Source organism: Schistocerca americana, chromosome 4, assembly GCF_021461395.2.
Source record: "Schistocerca americana isolate TAMUIC-IGC-003095 chromosome 4, iqSchAmer2.1, whole genome shotgun sequence".
NCBI lineage: Eukaryota > Metazoa > Arthropoda > Insecta > Orthoptera > Acrididae > Schistocerca > Schistocerca americana.
This window is the reverse complement of record NC_060122.1, coordinates 666833725-666854567: the sequence shown is the minus strand read 5'-3', so window position 1 is coordinate 666854567 and position 20843 is coordinate 666833725. Positions and strand designations below refer to the sequence as shown.

At 40.8% G+C, this 20843-nt stretch overlaps 1 protein-coding gene across 1 annotated transcript in view; it reads left to right on the top strand.

Annotated features, from left to right (window-relative positions):
- The window catches only part of LOC124614011 (cytoplasmic aconitate hydratase-like), a 321152-nt gene that overhangs the window by 62810 nt on the left and 237499 nt on the right, over positions 1-20843 (top strand). The window contains exon 3 of the mRNA XM_047142827.1: positions 19832-19998. Coding sequence (XP_046998783.1) covers positions 19832-19998 — 167 coding nt within the window. The remainder of the gene's footprint in view (positions 1-19831; positions 19999-20843) is intronic.

The following is a 20843-nucleotide window of genomic DNA, read 5'->3' as shown; positions in this document are numbered from 1 at the left end:
ATGTAGCATTTTACAAATAGGTCTCTATGGTTTAGGTCTAGGTCTGTGATTGTAAGAATATTCTTAAATTTTATGAAGGCGTTTCGGCCATTCTCTATGTGACATCTTATTTCCAAGTCTGTTTCCCAATCTTCACAAAGCCAGGTTCCAAGGTATTGAAACTTGTTGACTCTCTGTATTACAGACCCTTGAAATCGTAGGTTTGTAGTCAGACTCTCTTGTCACAAATCATAAAATTAGTCTTTTTGATGTTAATATTCAGATCTAGAGTACAGCTGTAATCTACTATGTTGACGAGTTGTTGAAGGTCATCCAAATTATCAGCTATCTATACGGTGTCATCAGCGTAGCAAATGATGTTGATATACACTCCGTTAACCTTTATGCCTTTTTCTGCATGATCAAGTGCCTCCTAAAAAATACTCTCAGAGCATAAGTTAAATAGGCCTAATGCATCCCTGTCAGACTGCTCTACATATATTGACCAAATCTGTGACATCATTATCAAATTTAACCTCCACTGACTGATTCCAATATAAATCCTGTATACAGTGGATATCTTTCTCATCTATATCAATTCTTTTGAAAATTTACACAAGTTTATGATATACTCTATCGATTGCTTTTTTTTGGCCAATAAAACAGATGCCTACAGTTTTACCATGATTATAGCAGTTTTGTACTAGAATTTGTAGTGCGACTATTGCTTCTCTTGCACCTACACCTTTCCTAAATCCAAACTGTGCTCACTAATGAATTTCTCACATTTTTCGTATAGCCTTTGATGGAGGACTCTCAGAAATATTTTCAGAGAATAGCTCTTAAGACTAATGAGTCTGTGATCTTCACGCATTCCTCTTCTTTGGTAAGGGAATGAAAGTTGATAATAGCCATTTGGCTGGGTAATGACTGGTGTTGTAAATTTTGTTAAACAGTTTGTGTAAGACTTTGATACCTTCTTCATCAAGCAGTTTATTAAGTTTGATTGGAATTTCATCAGGCCTTGTGGCTTTATTAATTTTTGAGTTTTTGATGCCTTTCTCGATTTCTTCTTTCATGATTGGAGGTCCTGTTAAATTGTTGAAGTCTCAACATTTGGCCTATCATTTGAAAATAGGTTCTTAATGTAGTCTTCACATATCTCTTTCTTCTCAATGGTATCTAGAACTATTTTTTGTTTTTGTTTTTTTCGTCTATATATCCCAGCAGTTTCTTTTAACTTTTTATGTAAGTTAAAATTGTCATGTGAAGCTTGCAAGTTTTCAATTTCTTCACATTCATGTTGTAGCCATTCATTTTTTGCTGCTCTAATCTTTGATCTTATGAGTTTCTGGATATTATTGTACTTAGTTTGATCCAACTGGGCTTTATACATCGCTGTTCATCCACCAATGAAAGTATTTAATCAGTCATCCATTTCTGTTTTCGATCTCTTGTTTTATATCCTATTTTGTCTCGAGCAGTGGTTAGCATAATGTTTTTCATCTCTTCCCATACTCTGGTACTGCTTCCTTGGTTAGTCAGAGGTTTCATTGTCACTATTTTATTGTTGACGTTCTTGCGAACTTCCCTTCTTAGTTCAGGCTGTTTGAGTTTTTCATAAGCTATCTTCCTTTGTTGTGTTAGTTTTTTGTGTTTTCCAAGTTTTGTTTGTAGAGAAGCTACTAATAGTGTATGGTCAGATGGAACATCTGCTCCAGGATAAGTGGATGCTCTTGTAACTGAAGTTCCAAAATGCTTATTAATGAAAATATAGTCTATCTGGTTACAGATTGGCATTGAAATCTCCCATTGTTGTATTAATTTTGTGATGTTTTGTAAGGGCAAACACTTCTTTGACTTGTTAATAGAAAGAGTCCATATAGTGCTTTATTTACTGAGTGGGAGCTGCTCCTCGCCCTTGCACATTATCCTGACACAGTTCCTGGGTCAGATTACATCCATGTTCAGATGATTAAACATCTCTCATCGGACTACCATTGACATCTCCTTGTCATCTTTGACCACATCTGGAGCGATGGTGTATTCAGTGGCAGGAGAGCCATATCGTTCCAGTCTCAAACCTGGTAAAAACCCACTTGATGTGGATAGCTATCAACCTCGCCAATAGTCTTTGTAAGCTGCTAGAATGTATGGTGAGTCAGCAGTTGTTGGCTCTTGGAGCCCCAAGGTTCCATGCTAGGGTGGTTTCTGCCAAGGTCACTCTACCACAGATTACTTAGTGTCCCTTGAGTCTGCTGTCCAAACACCCTTTTCCAGACGCCAACATTTGGTAGCCCTCTTTTTTTGATTTAAGGAAAGCCTATGACACAACCTGGCGACACCATATCTTGTCTCACCCTATCTATATGCTGATGACTTTATCATTTCCTGCTGCTCCTCCAGCACTGGTGTTGCTGAGCGATGCGTACAGAGTGCCATCCACAAGGCACAGTCATGGGCTCTAACCAATGGCTTCTAGTTTTCTGCCACGAAGTCGTGCGTCATACACTTCTGTCAGCATCATACCATTCGTCTGGAACCAGACCTTTACCTTGATGATGATCCACTCACTGTAGTGGAGACATATTGATTCCTAGGACTAGTTTTTGATGCCTGATTGACTTGGCTTCCTCATCTTCACCATCTTAAGTGGAAGTGCTAGCAGCATCTTAATGCCTTCTGCTGCCTGAGCAACACCAATTAGGGCGCAGACCACTCTACACTGATGTGGCTCTACAGAGCTGTTGTTCAGTCCCACCTTGACTATAGGAGTCTGGTTTATGGTTCAGCAGAACCCTCAGCATTGCAGTACTAGACCAATTCACCACTGTGGGGTTCGACTAGTGACAGGAGCTTTTAGGACGAGTCCGGTGATCAGCCTACTGGTGGAGGCTGGAGTCCCTCCATCGCAGGTTAGGCACAACAACTGCTCACCAGTTATGTTGCACACATTCATAGCCCTCCTGAACATCCAAATTACTGTCTCCTCTACCCAACCACGGTGGTTCATCTCCTGCATTGGCAGCTCAGATCAGGGATTATGATCGCTGTTCGTGTCCGATCACTTCCGCCTCAACTGGAGTCTTTCCTTTTTACCACCTGTCCTCCAGGTCCATTCGCATACATCTCCATGGTGCAGCTTTGGCTGGACTTTTCACATGACCCTAAGGACTCTGTTCCTCCTGAGGCTCTACGCTGTCACTTTCTCTCAATTCTTGACACGTCCCAGGGCTCCGAAGTAGTCTACACAGATGGTTCGATCGTTGATGGTCACTTGGATTAGTCACTTATGCTCACACAGGACACATTGAACAGTGCTTCTTGCCGTATGGCTGCAGTGTGTTCACTCCCATGCTCTGGAGCACATTCAGTCCTGCTCCGGTGCGTCCTTGTCTGTAGTGACTCCTTGAGCAGCTTACAAGCCATTGATCAGTGCTGCCCTCACCATCCTTTGGTAGCGACCATCCAGGGGTCTCTCTGTGCCGTGGAATGGTTCTGTCATTCAGTGGTGTTTGTGTGGACCCGAGACATGTCGGAATCCCAGGTAATGAGCTTGCTGACAGACTGGTCAAACAAGCTACCCAGAAACCACTTGCGGATATCGGCATCTCTGAAACTAGTCTGCGCTTGGTGTTACGCCAAAAGGTTTTACACATTTGGGATACGGAATGGCATAACCTACGAATGCCCAATAAACTCCATGCCATAAAGGAGAGGCAGTCCTCCATGCGGGCCTCTTGCAGGGACTCTGTAGTCCTCTGCTGGCTCTGCATTGGCCATGCTTGGCTGACCCAAGACTATCTCCTTCGCCTTGAAGACCTGCCTCAGTGTTGGTGTGGTGGCCGGTTGACGGCGGCCCACATTCTGTTGCACTGTCATACTTCAGCTGCCCTGCGACAGAATTATCAGTTGCTGGACATGCTACATTAGTTTTAACTGACAGTGCCTCACAGGCTGATTTAGTTTTACTTTTTATTTGTGAAGTTTTTTTTAAAATTATTCTAAGTTTTAGTGCATGTCCTTTGTCAATCTGTGTTTGCTACCCTAGTGCTTTTTGGCTGGAGGTTTTAATGTGTTGCAGATGGCTGGCTTATTGTTTCTTATTCTCGCGATCAGCCAGCCATGGTCATCTGCTCTCTTGCTTTAATTGCTTCTACCTGTTTCTTGTGTGTCTGTGGTTTTCTTGTCTTATTTTGTCCATAGTAATGTTTGTTGCTCTCTATAGTTCTTGTGATTTTCCTTTCTGCAGGGTTTGTGTGGTATTTTATTCTACCCCTCGTGGAATAGTTTTATAGCAATAAGGGACTGATGACCAAGCCATTTACACCCCCCCCCCCCCTCCCACCACCACCACCACCACTGCTGCCCTTGAAACCAACCAACTAGTCCCCCTCTGGAGATACATAAATGTGGTATCTGTTCACCAAAACTGTTCTCTTTGACAAACGTACAATCCCAACAACTGCCCTCCCAGAGTCAGCATGGTTTTTTGATAGACTTTGTAACACCTGAGATCAAGACAGTGGTCTTCTGGGATCTGGGTTTCCTTCAGAACAGTTTTGCTGGGTACAGTGTTATTAGATAAGCTCGGTGAGATGATGGACACTGCTTTTTTTTCAGTTCCATTAGGTAACTGCTGCATGTATTGTCAGGAGTGCAGGGAAGAGGTCAGTGGAGTGAATTTACATCCCAATTCATTGTCAGCTAATACCATCAGTCATGAGTGTTTGCTATTAATCTGTAAAATTCTGAGAGTTACATTGAGGGACTTGGGACCATTGGGGTTACTCGATCCATCTTCCCTTAAGTTTCCTTCTTCTTTCTGTATTCGTATGGGATTTTAATTCAAACTGGAAAATTGTTGGCATGTTCCTGGAACTGAATATGAAGAGATCGTGTGATCATGTGTGACACACAAATGCTGACTTTATTTTTATTTAATTGTGACCAGCTTGTCATAAACAAAGTTCACAGTCCTATATGAAAAAAAAAGAAAAAAAGATTGTAATGTCAAAATGCAGGAAGGAAATGACCTATAAAGTCACAAGATTATTTTGAATGTATCAGAAAAATTACTAGAATGAAATTTTCACTCTGCAGCGGAGTATGCACTGATATGAAACTTCCTGGCAGATTAAAACTGTGTACCTGACAGAGACTCAAACCCAGGACCTTTGCCCTTCATGGCCTGCAGTGCACACTCCACTGCAGAGTGAAAATTTCATTCTGGAAATATCCCCCAGGCTGTGGCTAAGCCATATCTCTGCAATATCCTTTCTACCAGGAATTCTAGCTCTGCAAGGTTCGCAGAAGAGCTTCTGTGAAGTTTGGAAGGTAGGAGACGAGATACTGGCAGAAAAAATACTTTTGTCGAAAAATTAATTGGCAGCCAACACTACATATCAGACCTAAAAGTATTACCCATTTCAGACATTACAAGTAGGCCTATGACATCTGTGTGAAGAGCAACTGACTGAAGTGAACCAACACAAGACATACACTGACATTACAGGGCCAGAAGTTGTAGTAAACAGTTCAAAGACCAAAGACTACAAAGGTATTACATTTGTATCCAGGATGAAGAGAACACTAAACATACATATCTTAACAAAATTTTATTCCAAGTAAACATTTTCAAAAAGACAAAGTAATAAACATTTCAAATTTCATTACATAAGGATTTTTTTCATTCACATATTTAATTACTCTAAGGTAACATCTTCGTCATAATGGAGACTACAGAGTAACATCTTTATAGTAAAATATAACAGTCATTAGAATGGGATAAATACCATACTGCAAATATCTATTTCATGCTAATGTATGTAGCTAAAAGGTATTAGTTCAATTTACAGATTGTTTAGGAAAAAGTAACATCCAGTAACATAGCAACTATTAAACCCAATATCTAAAACATATTCAGCAAAGTTAATCAGAAATGGTCAGTCACAATCATGTGAAATGATAACGGGTATGACCTGTAAGAGGGCTATCCCATAGCATAGTCAGGATCATTACCCTTCAGATGTGATACGCTAATAGCATATCAAATTAACAGAGTATACATTCACATAATCATAAGTAAGGACTTTGAAGGATACAAACAATTGTCATAATGTTTATGTTAAGAGTGGCTTATCACCAGTTTCATTTGCGATCAAAAACCTACTAAAATGGAGAACAAATGCCGTCTGTTTAGTGAAAACATAAAACTATTACTGTAATATAGTCAACGAACTTAGGGCAGTCACATAGTGTAAATAACCAATTCATGCTGACATAGAAAGCCAGAAAGTAGAAGACCTACTCATGGATAAAACAAAAACTTTTAGCAACTTTAAGTAACAGCAATCACCATGTTTGTCACCTAATCAAAAAGTCAACATACCTTTGTCTGAGGCAATATCACATTCATTAATCGTATGAGGATCAATGATGAGATATGACCATCTAGAAAGTTAACCAAATTAGAAACAGCATTATAAGCATATTAACTGTGATACACCTCATAACATAACATGAAACAAAATATCTAACATATAACAATGAGTATAAAAGAACTGGGATTATAAGTAACTTATATAATGTTTGTCGTGAACACCTCATATTGACATGATCAGGATCATAATCCTTCAGAAATCATGTACTAATGAACAACAAAAAGTATACATTCACATAATCATTTGCAAGAACTTTGAAGGATATAAGCAATTGCCATAATGTTTATCAGGAGTGCCTCCCCCATAATGCCAATTATCACTAAAAAGACTTCAAGAACAAAGCATAAATACAGTTTATTAAGTACAAGTAAAAACATAAAAATTATAAAAATATAGTCAATGATCTTAGGGCAGTCACATAATGTAATTAACCACTAATGTGCTTATGATGCTGTGTTAAAGAGAGTGGCATCCCTCAGGGCTCTGTGTTGAGTGTTCCTCATTGCCATAAATGGACTAGTTGCCTCTGTCAGCCATTGGTCACCCTTGCGCTGTATGTCGATGACTTTTGCATTTGATTTAGCTCCCAAACTGTAGCCTTGGCTCTACACTAGCCCCAAGATGCCATCTAAGGGCCTTGGCTTGGACTTTTTCCCATGACTTCTAATTCTCTCTCACGAAAATTTGAGCCCTACGTTTCTGTCATCATACCGGAGTCCATGGCCCAGAACTGTACTTGGGTACTCAGAATGTGGCGTTGTTGCACAGTACTGAATTTTGGGACTCCTCACATAAAAAGCTGACATGGCTGCCCCTATTTGTCAATTAAAGACTAGCTGCATGCGAAAGCTAAATGCTATGTGCTTGCTTGTTCACATCTCTTCAGGTGCAGAACACACTAATCCCATCCACATTTACTCTGCCCCGGACTCGTTCTCATTGGGCTCTGGTTGCTAGGTTTATGACCCAGTGGCACTCATAGTGTTGAAATTGTTGGACCCAGTCCATCATTATAGAGTGAGACTGGGCTCTGGTGCTTTCTGAACTAGTGACATCTCCTTGCCAAAGCAGGGATCTTCTCTCTTCAGTTCAGACAGTACCACCTCTTGCTCGCGTATGCAATCACCATCCAACAGTTTTCTGCAAACCTGACACCTACGTTCAAAGTGGGCTTATCAGTTTGAATGTGAATGCTGAAGACCCTCAGCTGGTACCACCACCTAACCTTCTAGAGAAGCACTCCATGTTTTCTTGCACTTGCATCCCTTGCCCTCTTCTTCCTGTCTCTTGTTTAGTACCCAGACCATGAATTAGGTCCAATCCATTTAAAGGATGTAAAGTTTCATTCACCTTAATGACCTTTCAGCATCTGATACTATGTTCTTTAGGAGTATCAGTCTGCTACTGTCATTTACACTGATAGCTCTTTTCTGAAACCGTGGATAAGATTGGATACGCTTTTACATATCACGCCAGTTTGAAACAACATATGGTGCCAGGTATGTGAAGTGATTTTATGATGGATGTGATAGTCATTAACAGAGCCCTACCTTTTATTAAACAGACTTTCTTCAACTGTGTTTTAATTTGTGGTGACTCAATGAGTAGTGTACAGGTATTGATCAGTATTACTCTTGTTACCCTGTGATATGTAGTATTCACGACTTCCTTCTGATCGTAGTTACACTTCCTGCTCTGTTGGCTTTCTTCTGGCTCCCAACTATGTGAGGATCCTGAAGAATGAACTGGCTGACCATTTGGCTAGAGATGAGATTACTCGTCCATTATTCACTTTGACAGTCTCAGGTGTGGCTTTATGGGTACAAATGAGACATCTCCTCACTCAATATGGAAGAAAAACTGGTGGGCTACTGCCATTTATTATAAACTTCACATTGTCAATAAGACTACTGCTGCCTGATACTCCTCATTCCTTCCTTCCTTCCATGTATAGTGGGTTATTGTCCCATTCTTAACACTTTGATTATAACAGACTAGCTTAGCACCCACTGTTTCACTCGCGTAGACTGTATTGTCAGCAGAGATTTTTGTTTTGTTTTTTATTTAATCGAATTTTCATGTTCACAAATTGCAACACCTTCTAAGCTTTTCATGCTAATTAAGGCCACATAAGCATGGTCTTTTCCAAACATACTTCTGACCAACTGGAGTCCTAAGTTTTTCTTAATCACAGCTTTTGCTTCCTTGTGGAGATACCTCCACAGCAACTTTTATCCCCTAACAAATATTGCTTTATATCCAAGCGAGAAGTGAAATAATAATGTACAGAAAGTTTTGTGATTATGAAAGCATTTTTTAAAGCTAATCTACAAAAATTTAAATTTGTCTTGTCAGTTAGAAATAAAATAAGTATGTGCTTCACTGTTATTCAACCCCTAAAGGACAGAAACTCCAAGTTATTAGAGGGTGTTGCATCGTTAATAGGTACATGCATTGCCCCCCCCCCCCCCCCCCCTCCTTGCCAATCCCCAAACACACACACAGATGACAGAACATGCCTGTCTCTCTACAGTGTGCTTAGCCATGCTCTGTACCTTTTGTTTGTGTATCTATCGACAATGCAGCACATCTGCCTTTTGGTGAGTGATCTCCTTTATTCCTAAATAATTCATAATTCTCAAAGTGAAATACCAATTTTAATAAATGTAACTTTAATTTTTTTTTTAAAGTAATGAAATATTTTCTTAATAATTTTCATCCCCTGTTGCACTCCTTTAGGGTTGTTTTCTATTCCTGAGTGAGAAGTCAAATACCAATTACCATTAAAAATCCTTTAGGAGTTCTTTAGTAATTGTTTATTTTCAAAAAAACTTTCATCCACTATTTTGTCCCCTCAGTGGTTGAATTTCCAAAGGAACATAATTATTTCCTGACTGAGAAACCAAACACCAGTTTTTTGTAGTTTTAGCGTCAAAATTCTCTTAATAGCTACATATTTTCAAAAAGCCTTTCACGCCCTACTTCACCCTCTGAGGAGTGGAATTTCGGACAATCCCTTCTTAAATGATGCCTATAGAGTAAGATCCACACTCTGTCCTAACTTTGAGTTTCTGTCCTTTAGGAGTTGAATTTCAAAAAACAGTGAAGAACGTCCTTATTTTACTTCTAACTGACAGGCCAAATTTAAATTTTAGTAGATTAGCTTTAAAATTGCTTTCATAATCAAATATTTTCATATAAAATCTAATCCCCTATTTCACCCCCTTAAGGATTCAGTTTCCAAAGACAATGAACGCATACTTTTTTATTTGTAACTGAGAAGTCCAATATCAGTGTTCATAGATGTAGCTTTAAAAATAATTTAGTAATCCTTTAATAATGATATTTTTTGAAAAATGGTTTCATCCCCATAGGGTTAAATTTCCAAAAACGCTGAAACACTTATTTCTTACTGAGAAACCAAATACCAGATTCATAGATCTAGCTTCAAAATTGTCTTAATAGTGACATAAAAAAAGCTCCTTCATCCTATGTTTTACCCTCTTATAGTTGGAATTTCGAAAAATCCCTCTGACGACACCTGTGATTTAGGATCCACACATTCTCCAAATTTCAATTTTCTATCCTTAGCAGTTTGGGTTGGGTGGTGGTCAGTCAGTCAGTCAGTCAGTCAGTCAGTCAGTCAGGACATTTCCTTTTATATGTAGATACTGAAGATGGGATGGCTGTAAGAGGACACTTGCTTTGCGGCAACCACCCAACTATCTGATTATTTCTCTCACCTTATTTTATTATTATTCATTACAGTTCTAGCGTTCTCATTTTTACTAATATGTATCTCCCAGCTAGAAGGCATTCTTTACTCCGTAACTGTATTCACCCTTAAACGAGATGGCAGGAGAGGGGGAGTTTAAGATGTGGGTGGGATGTGTCCTGCCACACATTGAGCCCTGGGAGATCCCAAGTCTACTGTGGCCTATATACTGGTTACACCCATCAACTTTTACTTCTCTTTAAATTATTTCTCAGGTCTGGCATCAATATTTTTCAAGCCCTTGATTTTACCACTCCTGCATACTTTCATAATTGGATCAAATATCTGGCTGTAATTACTAACTCCAGATGAACTATGTCTGGGTCAAGGGGCTAGTGACCTCGTTCTTTAGTCCCCGAACATGGAACCAACAATTAACCAACCATTGTAATTTACTAGAGTATATTATTGAAATATTCATTGAACCAATTGCTATCTTTGAAAATATTGATAATCATAATTTGTTTAGTAGTTGACAATGTGGTATTAATATCAATATGTTTTGTAAATATTTTCAGATTAAAGCACACCACTCACCAGAAAAGAAGAGTGTTGAGTTTTTGATAGGCATACACAAAAGAAAGAAAACTGATCCTTACTTGAGCTAGAGTAATTGCCCATGCATGCAGTCATGTTCTCTCTCTCTCTCTCTCTCTCTCTCTCTCTCTCTCTCTCTCTCTCTCTCTCTCTCTCTCTCATGCACCTTTGCACCCTACCAACCCTGGGAATGTGGGAAGGGAGGGGTGGCAAGTATATGTATGGTCAAGCATGCATGCGATGCACGATTGTTGGGAGTCAGTGGGGAGTGGTACATTCTGAAGGTGAGTTGGGAATGGGTGACAGGGCGGAGGAAGGGGAAACTATTGGGTGGAGGGTTAGAGACACAGTATATATAAATGACCTAGTAGATAGTGTCGGAAGTTCCATGCGGCTTTTCGCGGATGATGCTGTAGTATACAGAGAAGTTGCAGCATTAGAAAATTGTAGCGAAATGCAGGAAGATCTGCAGCAGATAGGCACTTGGCGCAGGGAGTGGCAACTGACCCTTAACATAGACAAATGTAATGTATTGCGAATACATAGAAAGAAGGATCCTTTATTGTATGATTATATGATAGCGGAACAAACACTGGTAGCAGTTACTTCTGTAAAATATCTGGGAGTATGCGTGCGGAACGATTTGAAGTGGAATGATCATATAAAATTAATTCTACATCTACATCTACATTTATACTCCGCAAGCCACCCAACGGTGTGTGGCGGAGGGCACTTTACGTGCCACTGTCATTACCTCCCTTTCCTGTTCCAGTCGCGTATGGTTCGCGGGAAGAACGACTGTCTGAAAGCCTCCGTGCGCGCTCTAATCTCTCTAATTTTACATTCGTGATCTCCTCGGGAGGTATAAGTAGGGGGAAGCAATATATTCGATACCTCATCCAGAAACGCACCCTCTAGAAACCTGGCGAGCAAGCTACACCGTGATGCAGAGCGCCTCTCTTGCAGAGTCTGCCACTTGAGTTTATTAAACATCTCCGTAACGCTATCACGGTTACCAAATAACCCTGTGACGAAACGCGCCGCTCTTCTTTGGATCTTCTCTATCTCCTCCGTCAAACCGATCTGGTACGGATCCCACACTGATGAGCAATACTCAAGTATAGGTTGAACGAGTGTTTTGTAAGCCACCTCCGTTGTTGATGGACTACATTTTCTAAGCACTCTCCCAATGAATCTCAACCTGGTACCCGCCTTACCAACAATTAATTTTATATGATCATTCCACTTCAAATCGTTCCGCACGCATACTCCCAGATATTTTACAGAAGTAACTGCTATCAGTGTTTGTTCCGCTATCATATAATCATACAATAAAGGATCCTTCTTTCTATGTATTCGCAATACATTACATTTGTCTATGTTAAGGGTCAGTTGCCACTCCCCGCGCCAAGTGCCTATCCGCTGCAGATCTTCCTGCATTTCGCTACAATTTTCTAATGCTGCAATTTCTCTGTATACTACAGCATCATCCGCGAAAAGCCGCATGGAACTTCCGACACTATCTACTTGGTCATTTATATATATTGTGAAAAGCAATGGTCCCATAACACTCCCCTGTGGCACGCCAGAGGTTACTTTGTCTGTAGACGTCTCTCCATTGATAACAACATGCTGTGTTCTGTTTGCTAAAAACTCTTCAATCCAGCCACACAGCTGGTCTGATATTCCGTAGGCTCTTGCTTTGTTTATCAGGCGACAGTGCGGAACTGTATCGAACGCCTTCCGGAAGTCAAGAATAATAGCATCTACCTGGGAGCCTGTAGCTAATATTTTCTGGGTCTCATGAACAAATAAAGCGAGTTGGGTCTCACACGATCGCTGTTTCCAGAATCCATGTTGATTCCTACATAGTAGATTCTGGGTTTCCAAAAACGACATGATACTCGAGCAAAAAACATGTTCTAAAATTCTACAACAGATCGACGTCAGAGATATAGGTCTATAGTTTTGCGCATCTGCTCGACGACCCTTCTTGAAGACTGGGACTATCTGTGCTCTTTTCCAATCATTTGGAACCCTCCGTTCCTCTAGAGACTTGCGGTACACGGCTGTTAGAAGGGGGGCAAGTTCTTTCGCGTACTCTGTGTAGAATCGAATTGGTATCCCGTCAGGTCCAGTGGACTTTCCTCTATTGAGTGATTCCAGTTGCTTTTCTATTCCTTGGACACTTATTTCGATGTCAGCCATTTTTTCGTTTGTGCGAGGATTTAGAGAAGGAACTACAGTGCGGTCTTCCTCTGTGAAACAGCTTTGGAAAAAGGTGTTTAGTATTTCAGCTTTACACGTGTCATCCTCTGTTTCAATGCCATCATCATCCCGTAGTGTCTGGATATGCTGTTTCGAGCCACTTACTGATTTAACGTAAGACCAGAACTTCCTAGGATTTTCTGTCAAGTCGGTACTTAGAATTTTACTTTCGAATTCACTGAACGCTTCACGCATAGCCCTCCTTACGCTAACTTTGACATCGTTTAGCTTCTGTTTGTCTGAGAGGTTTTGGCTGCGTTTAAACTTGGAGTGGAGCTCTCTTTGCTTTCGCAGTAGTTTCCTAACTTTGTTGTTGTATCATGGTGGGTTTTTCCCGTCCCTCACAGTTTTACTCGGCACGTACCTGTCTAAAACGCATTTTACGATTGCCTTGAACTTTTTCCATAAACACTCAACATTGTCAGTGTCGGAACAGAAATTTTCATTTTGATCTGTTAGGTAGTCTGAAATCTGCCTTCTATTACTCTTGCTAAACAGATAAACCTTCCTCCCTTTTTTTATATTCCTACTAACTTCCATATTCAGGGATGCTGCAACGGCCTTATGATCACTGATTCCCTGTTCTGTACATACAGAGTCGAAAAGTTCGGGTCTGTTTGTTATCAGTAGGTCCAAGATGTTATCTCCACGAGTCGGTTCTCTGTTTAATTGCTCGAGGTAATTTTCGGATAGTGCACTCAGTATAATGTCACTCGATGCTCTGTCCCTACCACCCGTCCTAAACATCTGAGTGTCCCAGTCTATACCTGGTAAATTGAAATCTCCACCTAAGACTATAACATGCTGAGAAAATTTATGTGAAATGTGTTACAAATTTTCTCTCAGTTGTTCTGCCACTAATGCTGCTGAGTCGGGAGGTCGGTAAAAGGAGCCAATTATTAACCTAGTTCGGTTGTTGAGTGTAACCTCCACCCATAATAATTCACAGGAACTATCCACTTCTACTTCACTACAGGATAAACTACTAATAACAGCGACGAACACTCCACCACCGGTTGCATGCAATCTATCCTTTCTAAACACTGTCTGTACCTTTGTAAAAATTTCGGCAGAATTTATCTCTGGCTTAAGCCAGCTTTCTGTACCTATAACGATTTCAGCTTCGGTGCTTTCTATCAGCGCTTGAAGTTCTGGTACTTTACCAACGCAGCTTCGACAGTTGACAATTACAATACCGATTGCTGCTTGGTCCCCGCATGTCCTGACTTTGCCCCACACCCGTTGAGGCTGTTGCCCTTTCTGTACTTGCCCAAGGCCATCTAACCTAAAAAACCGCCCAGCCCACGCCACACAACCCCTGCTACCCGTGTAGCCGCTTGTTGCGTGTAGTGGACTCCTGACCTATCCAGCGGAACCCGAAACCCCACCACCCTATGGCGCAAGTCGAGGAATCTGCAGCCCACACGGTCGCAGAACCGTCTCAGCCTCTGATTCAGACCCTCCACTCGGCTCTGTACCAAAGGTCCGCAGTCAGTCCTGTCGATGATGCTGCAGATGGTGAGCTCTGCTTTCATCCCGCTAGCGAGACTGGCAGTCTTCACCAAATCAGATAGCCGCCGGAAGCCAGAGAGGATTTCCTCCGATCCATAGCGACACATGTCATTGGTGCCGACATGAGCAACCACCTGCAGAAGGGTGCACCCTGTACCCTTCATGGCATCCGGAAGGACCCTTTCCACATCTGGAATGACTCCCCCCGGTATGCACACGGAGTGCACATTGGTTTTCTTCCCCTCTCTTGCTGCCATTTCCCTAAGGGGCCCCCTTACGCGCCTGACGTAAGGCGGGTACCAGGTTGAGATTCATTGGGAGAGTCCTTAGAAAATGTAGTCCATCAACAAAGGAGGTGGCTTACAAAACACTCATTCGACCTATACTTGAGTATTGCTCATCAGTGTGGGATCCGTACCAGATCGGGTTGACGGAGGAGATAGAGAAGATCCAAAGAAGAGCGGCGCGTTTCGTCACAGGGTTATTTGGTAACCGTGATAGCGTTACGGAGATGTTTAATAAACTCAAGTGGCAGACTCTGCAAGAGAGGCGCTCTGCATCACGGTGTAGCTTGCTCGCCAGGTTTCTAGAGGGTGCGTTTCTGGATGAGGTATCGAATATATTGCTTCCCCCTACTTATACCTCCCGAGGAGATCACGAATGTAAAATTAGGGAGATTAGAGCGCGCACGGAGGCTTTCAGACAGTCGTTCTTCCCGCGAACCATACGCGACTGGAACAGGAAAGGGAGGTAATGACAGTGGCACGTAAAGTGCCCTCCGCCACACACCGTTGGGTGGCTTGCGGAGTATAAATGTAGATTTAGATGTAGATGTAGATATCAGAGACCCATGGTACAACAATGGGCACCCGCATTGCGCCATCCTATGCCAGCCTATTCATGAACCATCTAGTGGAATCCTTCCAAATGACCCAGAATCCCAAACCCATCACCTGATTCAGATTCGCTGATGACATCTTCATGATGTGGACAGGGAATGAGGATGTCCTATCAACATTCCTCCAGAATCTCAACTTCTTACCCATTTGCTTCACCTGCTCCTCACCTCAACCAAACAAGCCAGCTTTCTGATGTCGACTTCAATCTCAAGTATGTCCACCTCAATACCTCCACCCATATCAAAGATACCAGTGACTTATGCTCTGATATAGCATTATGTATGTATAGGAGGTAGTAGTTGGTTGACATAGGTGAGGCACCAAAATTGGGATTTTTTTCTGGCATTCTGCAATACATTTAAAGACCTGTAATACATAAGACCTCAGGGCATGTAGGTCTTAATTCCTATTAGGAAAAGGATTACACAAAGAACAATGTCTTGTGAGACTCAGTTTCCTGGCATGCAAGGAAGACTGTGAGAAGTGTCTACTTGAACACAGAATGACCATTGCAATAAAAGCTTCGGTATAAAAATCAGCGGAGCACCACTAAAGCGCCGCCCCCCCCCCCCCCCCACACACACACACAGCTGTAAGAACATAGTGTTACAGCCTGTTTTCAGGTGGGTTGGGGGGGACTGCAATGAAGTGTTGGCATTGCGTGAAGGTTGTTCTGATAACAGATTTAAAGCACGTGAGCTAATCGTTTGTACACAAGACCTCTTAAAATCAATGGTAAAATATCCATAGAAGTCATTTAGTCTGTACAGTCCAAATCAATAATTGCTTCACCATTTATTAGACGACTTGCAGACAGCATTTACGAATTGCTCATCTCTTAATGGTTATTACCCAGTTTCAAAATGTCAGTAACTAAATTTCTCCGCTTCGTTTCCAAATTGTAAAAAGTGGGCGGGATTGCAATGAGGTGAGTAGGGAGGGGATGGGGGTGGTAGTCAACCTCATACCAGATACAATTAAAAAGGCGCAGTTACAGATTTTAATACCAAGTGATTGGCAACAATGTCTGCCATCTTATGTATCAATTACAGTAGCAGTATGGTCAGAAGACGACTGTTGCTGATTGCATTGGATTGCAGTCAAGACTTCGAATATGTAGTAAATAATACACTGTCATGAGAAGAAGTAGAGTCACAGACAGGCTCAACAAAAAGACTGCTGTACATTTGACATTTCAGCCAAAAGGCCTTCTTCTAAAGTAGAAACACACGCATTACTGCAAGCACAAAACTCTCTCTCTCTCTCTCTCTCTCTCTCTCTCTCTCTCTCTCTCTCTCTATTCTACTATTCCAGGTAACGTTCAGCACATGATCATGTGATCACACACCCAGAATAATTTTATTGATGTTTGTAATGCTGCAGTGAGACCTTTATTTATATAATGTTACTCAAGATCATAAAATCATACCAAATTCTATGACTACTTTTCAATGCTAAGCTAACATGGATGCCTCACATTTATCATCTTAAACAGAAGGCCAAGAAATAACTTGCCCTACACTGCCTCAAAATCACTTCCTGGGGGTGGTGATAGCTATGTCCTTCTTAGACTGCTATCACATTATCCTGCTTTGGACTAGGGAAGTCTGGTTTATGAATAAGTGCTATGTCTTTTTAATCCATTTCATCATTGTGAGGTTACACTTGCAATCAATGCCTTTCAGAGGGGCCTCTTGACAGAAATGAGGATTCTCCTCTTATCTATTTCATGATTCTAACTATTAACCATAAAGTTTATTACAGTCAATGCCTACTTAGTGGCTATTCTGATTTTGACTGATTAGCCTTTATCAATAGCAGCATAAAAAATGAAGCTGCATGTTTTATATTTTAATAACTACACAACAGTTGCTATACAACAATTGTATAGCACATGCTGGATGCTGGCAAAATTTTGCTGTCACAGTGCAAATGAACATAGATTGTGTAAAAGTGCGTGAAGTGATATAGCAACTGGCCATCAGAATGGAAGCAGACAGATGGACACTAATGAAGAAAGCCATTCGTACTTTCACAAGCCAGCACCCAACATTATGCTAGAAATAATGATGTAACTTCAGAAACCAGCTGAAGATGAAACTGAAAATGTTCGAATACCAGTTCATGAAATAATAAATAATTAGTCAAGAAAGTGACTGGTAGCAGTTTTGTATATTTACATTCAATTAAGTCACGGGTTCTAAAATATCCACAATGGATAAGCTTAACCCATCAATATATATTCTGAAACATGTTTTCCAGTTCATAAAAATATGCTCCACTAATGAAGAGACACCATAACTTTAATAGAGTGCAAACTTTTACTGCTACAAGCCAAAATCAGAAGGTAGCCAACTCATTTTAATTGATCTTTAAGCAGTGAGCTGATCCATATCCATCAGTTTCCCTGTGATCACATGCATATCATGCTACTTCTCTTTTGTGTGCTGTGCCCACCTCTCCCACTGCCTTTTCATCTTTCCTCTTCCATGCTCACTGAGCAGGATCTCCAGATGTCAAAGATGTAATATACTGGGCTCACATTTAGGCAAACAGCAGTTCAAATCCCTGTCCATTTATCCGTGTTTTTGTGATTTTGCTAAATTGTTGAAGGTGAGGGCTGAGATGGCACTTTCAAAGTAGCATAGCTGATTTCCTTCCTCTAAGAAATCTTGTACTCTGTTGGCAATGGGATCTTAAACTTTTCTTTCATTTTTTCTGCCATGCTTTCCTATGTCTTCTCTGTGCGCTTGTGCTTGTGATTGTAGGCGGGAGGGGGAAGCGATGGTGTGTGGGCATCACATGTAGCAAACGTTGTTGTGTGGCCTTTCAGTGCCCTCCACTGAAGAAGCTTATAATCACAAAATTTGAGGGCTATCAGTTTATATATCTCTTTAAAAAAATGGACAAGTACAAGTAGCACATCTGCTCTGAGGGTTCTGTATGAACTTAATTATGTATACAAATAATAACAATAATGATTTGTGTTGCTAAGTGGCCTGATGCTAGTGTTTCTATTGGATGCTGCTTCAGCGATGTGTGTGCCCCTAACCAGCCCCCGTTACCCAAACGGAGAAAGGGGACCTACAGTTTAACGTGGAATCAAACCACATGCTGTTTCTGGTGACGCACCTCATTATTGAGAGGTGAAGGCTAGGTTAAAATGAAGACTGAAAAATCCATGGTGCAAACAAGATTTGGCTGTGTTACATTTGAGTTTCCATGCACACCCATTACCATACCACCATCAGGCCTATCACTTACGTAGATAATTCATCCAAAGGTTTTGAACAGTGAAGTTGTGTGTATCTAAATATGCGACGGGTATGGCGGTATCTTTTGATTTCACTGACGTTGAAGCTTAAATTATCTACACCGCTGAGGGACCAGTGACCTTAGTGTTTGACGTAAATTTCAACTGGATACTTCTGCCCACTCCTGAGGAGGCGGGCTTGACACACGGACAAATAACAAAGGGCTGCTGTGAGGTTCCCTTAGACAACATAGTGATGATGATGGATATCCAACATAGCTCGCTAGGTACCCGTCTGAACAGTTGCCTGTCGTGGTTCAGTCTTAAGATTTGAAATCAGTCTAAAGGGAAAAAATAATCCTGAATGAATGACAAAGGTAGGCAACTTGATTAGCAGTATACATTTTAATTATATTAGCCATTGTGCTAAGATGCAAATTACATATTTTTCTATTTTAGTTATCTAGTTCCAAGTCTACCAGATATGTCTGAAGGTACTGTATTTTGTGTCATAATAATGTGGTGAGTTACTAGGAATTCTTGGTGTACTAAACAAAATACTTAAAACATAAACTTTTTGACTCAGACAGAAAAGCTTCCTAATACCAACACCATTGCCAGAAAAGCAACTGATGTATTTAATGTGCTGCAGAGAATGTATTGGCAAGAAGAAATGTGTATTTCCCAATAATAATAATAATAATAATAATAATAATTTGTGAAAGAAAAACGCTCAGCCTGGAAGTTAACGTGGAATAACGAAATAGACTGTGGCAGCAGGACTTTCTAACTTTTGACAAGTCAAATGTATGATTTTGAAGGAATGATATTTCCAGCACATAGACTGTAATGGGGATAAAACACAAATGAGAGAAGACTGATGCTCATGAATGAGCCTCCAGGCAAAATTCCATTTATGGAAATTAACAAGAAAAAGTGGGTTGGGGGAGTGGATGGGGAGATTTTGCGTACAGGCAGAGATAAACAGCTTACTCGGAGAATAACTAAGGGAATGCTGCTTTGCTAATTCCCTGCTGTCCCTCTCTCTCATTTGTTCTCTTTCTATATGTCGCCTTGTTACAATATTCTCTGTCTACCTTAAACCATAAAATTGTGATGTAATACGGTAAAGTGTTAATCATTATTTTGTAATATTTTTTTACAGATAAACTCCCATTCTCAGTCAGAGTCTTGCTCGAGTCTGCAGTAAGAAATTGTGACAACTTTCAAGTGAAAGAAAAAGATGTGGAAACCATTCTGGCATGGCAAGACAATCAGTCCATGGAAGGTGGCGTTGAAATTGCTTTCAAACCTGCCAGAGTAATACTCCAGGTAATATAAAGGCTTTGTGAGAGTTGTCATTTACAAAGTTTATTCCATTTGGAAATAAAATATGCATTTGAACCATTGGCTGTATGTACTCACTGTAAATTTAATTTAATTCATCAGATTGTATGGGACCATGTGAGCTGAAAGTTGCTTCATCATGAAATAAATCATTAATGATTTACAGAAGGCTAATTACAGAATCTAAGAACCAGAGATATATATATATATATATATATATATATATATATATATAACACACTCACACTCACACTCACTCACACACGCGCGTGTGTGTGCTCGCGAGTTTTTCTCTGTGTCTTTGAATATGTCTGCTTGTGTCTGTATATGTGTGGATGGATATGTGTGTGTGTGTGTGTGTGTGTGTGTGTGCGCGAGTGCGAGTGTATACCCGTCCTTTTTTCCCCCTAAGGTAAGTCTTTCCGCTCCCGGGATTGGGATGACTCCTTACCCTCTCCCTTAAAACCCACATCCTTTCGTCTTTCCCCCTCCTTCCCTCTTTCCTGACGAAGCAACCGTTGGTTGCGAAAGCTAGAATTTTGTGTGTATGTTTGTGTGTCTATCGACCTGCCAGCGCTTTCGTGTGGTAAGTCACATCATCTATATATATATAGAGGGAAACAGTCCACGTGGGAAAAATATATCTAAAAACAAAGATGATGTGACTTACTAAACGAAAGTGCTGGCAGGTCAATAGACACACAAACATACACACAAAATTCAAGCTTTCGCAACAAACGGTTGCTTCATCAGGAAAGAGGGAAGGAGAGGGAAAGATGAAAGGATGTGGGTTTTAAGGAAGAGGGTAAGGAGTCATTCCAATCCCGGGA